This window comes from Cavia porcellus, unplaced genomic scaffold, assembly GCF_034190915.1.
Source record: "Cavia porcellus strain 051 isolate PalLab524CR breed Dunkin Hartley unplaced genomic scaffold, mCavPor4.1 scaffold_19, whole genome shotgun sequence".
NCBI classification, from domain to species: domain Eukaryota; kingdom Metazoa; phylum Chordata; class Mammalia; order Rodentia; family Caviidae; genus Cavia; species Cavia porcellus.
In genome coordinates this window covers 26,144,184-26,150,183 of record NW_026947502.1, presented here as the reverse complement: position 1 = coordinate 26,150,183, position 6,000 = coordinate 26,144,184, and the positions used below count along the sequence as shown (strand labels likewise).

Genomic DNA, 6,000 nt, shown 5'->3' with positions numbered 1-6,000 from the left:
AGTGGGCACTGCAGACACAGACAGCGCATGTGCAAAAACTGGTCGCAGCCGCAAGATCTCCGACAAATGAGGAGTTGCCTTAGTTTCTGTCCCGGTTTAGGCAGCCGTGGGCAGTCAGGAAGTCAGGAAAAACGAGCCGGAAAAAGAACCAGCGCGCAGGGATTTCTGGGACCTGTAGTCGTGGTGCTTTCGAGGCCTTACTGTGAGCAAGTCCTTAATTCTTCAGGTCTGGCCTTGCAAGATTTACAGTCCAGCGTTCCATTCAGCTCAGAATTCAGTCTCGGGCTGCCAACTAAGAGAGGTCCCGGATCCGCTTCGTGTTCCCACAACGCCCTGCGGGGCTCGCGGCGCCTGCTGGGAGTTGTAGTCCTTGCTCTCCGTACTGCGTTAGCCGAGGGGGAGGGCGGAGCTGCCGGCGGCCCGGGCGGGCTGGCAGCTAGAGTGGGTGCGAGAGCCGCCTCCGCCTCTGCCGCCTCCGCCGTCGCCTCCTCCGCCCGGGCCGTTCGCTGCTGCGTGGGGAGAGCGAGGCGGGTCCGCCGGGTCCGCCATGGAGCCCGACTCGGTGATTGAGGACAAGACCATCGAGCTTATGGTGAGTGTGGCCCTCTGGACCGTCCGTTCTTCCGTCCGCCCGGCCCAGGCCGGGCCTGCCTACCTCAGCGTCCCGCGCGAGGCCAGCCCCGTCCCTTCCTGGCCGCTTCGGCCCAGGCTCGCGCCCCCCGCCTTCCTTGGCCTTGGGCCCGGCGCTATTCCTCTTGATCCCTCGAGATCTTAGGCCGGCTTCGGCCCGGCCCCCTCCATGCCCTCGGATCGCCCCCTCCCTTCCCGTCTCCCGGCCCATTCTTCGGATGATCCTCGCACGGTTGTTCAGCAGCTTTAGGTCAACCTCACTTCAGCATCTAATCCTCCTCCTTCTAGGAGGGGGGACCCCCTCCCCCCTGTATTTCTCCGGCCCAGGCCCTCACCGCGCTTCCAAGCCCCACTCAGGCCAAAGACGTGGTGGGAGGGCGTGCGGAGGAGATTGGCTAGGGCTTCCTGGGCCTCCGCTTTGGGGGGGGGGTCCTCGGCACCTTCTCCCCAACCTTTGACTGTGTGGATGCCAAGGGAGGCCCTACAGGGCTCCGATTTGGGGGAGCTCTCGGTTTTGAAGCTGTGACGGAAAAGGAGCCTCTTTCCCGGGCCCTGTGGTGTCAGGCTTCTCGGACAAAGGAGTTTCCTACCCGGCGGTGAGGGACGTTTGCATAGCAAGGATCCAGGTATTCTGGATTCCATCCCCCAGGACAGGGAGACCATAATTACATTTTCTAGAGCTGCTTTGAGAAATGAGGGAGGAGAAAGAGAAAGTCGTCCTCATCACTGCCACCAGTACTTTCTTTAAAGAAAGAAAGAAAAGAAAAAGATAAAAGAAAAATAAAAATGAAGCCTCCTCCCCCCCCATCCGTTTTCTGGTAGAAACCTTTAATAACCAAGCTAGCACTCCTGGTCCACAGACGCCTCTCAATACCTTTCCTCCTTATGATTTGTAGCCAGGAGGAATTTTTAGAAACGGCATTGAATCTGTGAGAGAGTGGCTAGTACAAGTGAAGGATTTGCTAATTGGTGGATGATTTGGTAGAATAAATAAAATATGGTAGGTATTATCTGCCAGTTTGAACATTAGGGAAATCAGACTGGGCTCCAGAGAGTTGAGAGGAAGTCTTTGCCTCAGCAAATGGACATTCACAGGTTTCTTCCTGTGGAAACCTTGACAGTTTCTTTGTATCTCTGCAAACACAGTAACAACTTTACTCCAAAGTGGAGAGGAAAGGTGAAAGAATTTACTTAACCTAGCGGAATGTTTTCCTAGCCAGATTTTCTCCAGTGTGAAAATGTTTATTGAGTCAGTGATTCCACTGGGTAGGGATGGTGACATCAGAGCCACTTCCCCCATTTAACACTATAAATAATAAATGGTGACACTGAAAGTCTGTCGGATAGCTGCATGGTTTCTGTGGACGATGGTATCTGGGGAGTTGAGATGCATGTTCTAAAACTGGAGGTACAGTAGCAAAAAATACTTAGGTAGCTCCATATTTGCTGTCCTTTCTATAATTCACAGGATGGGACCTTTCTAGTGTTCTTGAAAACTGGGGGTGGAGGGTGGTTTGATGTACTTTCTGATTTTTGTTTCTGTGTGAATGCTTGTGTGATTGTTTTCATTTATTTTTTTCAGTATTGTCAAACTGTGGTCAAGAATTTTGCACTTTTGTAGTGATTATTTTGGTAATATATGGTAATCGGAATGATGTATATTCTTAGAGATGTACACTACATTACTTAAAACAGTATTTCCTGTTGAAAAATTGTAAACTGATATCTCTATGAGATAGGCTGTTCTTTGCTTCTTCCATTTCCATTCATTTAAAAAGAATAAAATGTCTTTAAGAATAATTAAAATATCTTTATTTCTTCTAAACGAATTAGAAGTACAATGTAACTCAAATTAGTGTCTGTGAATGTAAATGTAAAATTTTTGGCCTAAAATTTACTGACTTTCTGTTCTCATAAGTTAAAAAGTTTTGATTTTAGGCCTGGGGTGCAGCTCTACATTCTCAGCATGGGTGAGGCCCTAAGTTCAATCCCCAATACCACTACCACCAAAATATAAGTTTTGATTTTATATGATAGTACTTGTCTCTGGTCCAAAAAGAAATTTTAATTATTTAAGGATAGTACAAACTAGGATTTAAGCTAAAATTCCTAGAAAATTTAATAAAGAGTTTTGTAGTTCTGTTCAATTTTGAAATGGCTTTTCATTTAAGGATTTTTATATTTCCTGAAAAGGGATAGTTAAGATTTTTAGACAACTCTTCTCATAAACATATATAATATATATTTATTTTTAGTATAGTAGGTTAGGACAGGTGCTTAACCAGTAACAGAGTAAATCCAGGATCAAGTGCAGGAATAATGATCCCTTAAAATACAACTGCTTATGATTTTCTGTATTCACTGACGTCTAAATCACACTTTGCAAAAGTAGGTAAAAATATTTTTAATATTGGTTTCAAAATAACATGATTGAAGCAGAGGAAGGAGTTAAACTGATAGTTATCTTGAAAGCCTACAGCATGAAATACTTTAGATTTTTATGAGTCAGCTTCAGTACTCAAGTATTTGTGATTGTGCTGCCTCTACTAGTTTGGTACTTAATGGTTAACAGGATTACTTTCATGTGATATTTCAGAGTGTACTGTATTAAAAGAGGAAATAGACTTCTTGGTATCTCAATTTCTTAATATTTATCTCCACTTTCTATGATACTATCTTTTTAGAAGATTTTTTTTTCTTTCTCAGTGCTGGCCTTAGGGTCTCTCAAACACTGGGCAAGTGCTTTAGTGCTGGGCTGGGGATTTAGCTCAGCAGCATAAGCACCTGCCTTGCAAGCAGGCAGTCGTGAGTTCGATTCCCGGTATCGGTAAAAAAAAAAAAAGCTTTAGTGGTGTGCTGTACCTTTTTCTGTATCTTGCACTTTTGATTGGTAGGAAATAAAAAGTAGTTACAGTTGAGATGGGGGGCAGTATAGCTTAATGTAGAGTGTATAATTTACATGCCTGAGGCCTTAGGTTTAATCCTCAGTACCAAATACCACAGCAAACAAAAACAGCGAGGGGAAAAAAACATGAAAAAATAAAAAAAAACCCTGGAGAATAATTAAATCTCCAAAATTACCCTTCTGACTTTTATTCTTACTTTATACCTGCATCCATAAAAGTATGTGTCCCTCTGACCTGCATAGGATTAAGACTGTGAGGTCTTTTCTTTTCAATAATGAGAATTGAAGCCAGGGCCTCAAGTGTACTAGGTAGGTGCTCTGTATATTCTCAGCTCTCTTATTTTTTGAGACAGGATCTTGCTACTTGTACAGGCTGGAGAGTATCTTGAGACTGTAGGTGTGTGCCAGCTTATCAGGCCAAAACTATAAACTTGATTATGACAGCTGAATTTACAGTTAGTGTGAGAGAATAATTTCGTCACTACATGACTTTCATGGCTGTATGTTAGCCCAGTACTGTGCCTAACCCGTGGGCCTGTTTTTCAGACTTTTTTCTTTGGTAATACCAGCTTTATTATGAATGAAGAGTAGTAGTTTATTTTGGACATATGCAGAAAGTATCAGGCTATATCTAGTTCAGTGAGCTTCACTAGGAAGAATGTTAACTGTATTGTGTATTAATATTTATTAACTGTTGAGTTGGAAATTTGAGTTCATGTTTAGTCACTCATCACTAGCCTCATTATAAAAGATGCTGATTGGAAAGGAGCAATTGATTTTAAAAGTTTAGAAACAGTAATCCTGCTTCTTCTAGAGGTGTAAGCAACTGCTCTTTCCCCTTTATACAATGAACAGTTTATACTGTTACTAATTGCTGAATAATTTTTCTCTGCTAAATGACCTTGAATGAGTCATTTCCTTTCCTGTCTTATATGGCTGTATTACTTGTTGAATGAAGTAATATAGGTTAACATATATTTATTTTCATTAAAAATAAGTCATTAAAAGAACCTTCATTAAAAGGTGTGCTGTGCTATTTTTAGAGCTGTTGAAGTATAGGCAAGCATAAGACCAAAGAGATGAAAGAAACTGATATTATTGCACAGTTTTCTCCTTTTTCTTTTAATGAGTTTTTTTTTTTTTTTTTTTTTTTCCTTTCCTGTTGTTGACTAAGTGGTGAAATGGTAATGTTTGGTGATTCCATTAAGAAGTTGGAGTTTTGCTACCATCACTCATCCCTCTGGTGGTATGCTAATTTACCAACTGTAGATTAAAGAGATGCTGGTTTCAGAGGGGCCTACATAAATAGACCACATTTGTATTTCTGGACCTCACTGACCTGCCTAAAGAGACTGTTGCTTAAATATATGTCTTTACCCGTGATTTTGGAGTAGATTTCCTTCCAATGTTGACAAGGATAAACATGTTCCTGCATGTGTGTCTTGGCACTCCTGGTCTCTGACTGCAATAATCTCGGTCCTGCAAACTGAGAGAAATAGCCAGGGAAATTATGAGAGCATTGCATAGATTCATAGTACAGAAGCATGTATATCCTGCTGAATAGGGCTGTTAGGCCTATAAATTCTAGAAACAGTTTTTTGCTTTGTGGGCTCTCTGGGTTCCAGAGTTCCACTTTGTGTTATTTCCAGTTTATGGGAAGGAAAGCATTTCTGAAGATTCCATTGATTATGTCTCTAGTCTCTCATCTGGCTTTTCTTCCCACTTTTCTAAAGTTACTTCTTTGAGCCACACTGCTTACACTTTGCTTTGTCAGCAGTGCAATGAACTGGTGAGGCTATTTGTTGAAGGCTGCTGATACTTACTGAAAGGACTTAATGGTTTGCTCTCTAGCCAAATTGGCTTAGGTGACATCTCAATAATCTTCTTTTCTGCTTATACTGATAATATTCTGTCAACTCACAAAAACAATAGATACCACATCTTTTGATGTCATTTTATACTGTGGTAGTAGATACCATCTTGTTTTTTTTTTATCTGTAGCACTGCCTGCATGATAATCATTGTTAAATGAATGAATTCTGGGACATGGAGGTACTTAATATATTCTGTGCATTTATTGTAGTTGCCTGATTGTGTTCCCCATTAAGGAAGGGGATGGGATCTTACTTTATCTTCATTGGGCACAAAACTCTCTTACACACATTGATTTCTTATAGGTGTTCAGTAAATGTTACATTGAGTTTCCTAGGTAATTGTTTTCATACATTATTGCCTTCTGCCTTTATCTTAACTATCTTTCTGGAAAATTTCATCTAATTATTTGTAAAATAATGTTGATAATTTTAATGAGACTTACATCCTGCTGAGTATTGCAGAAACTTGTATCTAAACTTCCTTTCCAGAGGTTGAATTTAACTGATCCTTTTGGGGCTGAGGATTTAGCTCAGCGGCATAAGCACAGCCTGCCTTGCAAGCACAAGGTCCTGAGTTCGATCCCTGGTAGC

The 6,000-nt window shown here is 41.9% G+C and overlaps 1 protein-coding gene across 10 annotated transcripts in view; it reads left to right on the top strand.

Annotated features, from left to right (window-relative positions):
• The first annotated feature begins 368 nt into the window (after window positions 1–368).
• The window catches only part of Fbxw11 (F-box and WD repeat domain containing 11), a 140,925-nt gene continuing 135,293 nt past the window's right edge, over window positions 369–6,000 (top strand). For 5 of the 10 annotated variants that reach the window (XM_063230780.1, XM_063230783.1, XM_063230775.1 and 2 more), the window contains exon 1: window positions 370–592. In XM_063230780.1, the coding sequence (XP_063086850.1) occupies window positions 548–592 (45 nt within the window). In that variant the 5' untranslated portion in view covers window positions 370–547. Of the gene's footprint in view, window positions 593–6,000 lie in introns of all 10 variants that reach the window. The other 5 variants (XM_063230784.1, XM_063230778.1, XM_063230785.1 and 2 more) reach the window with 2 other exon arrangements.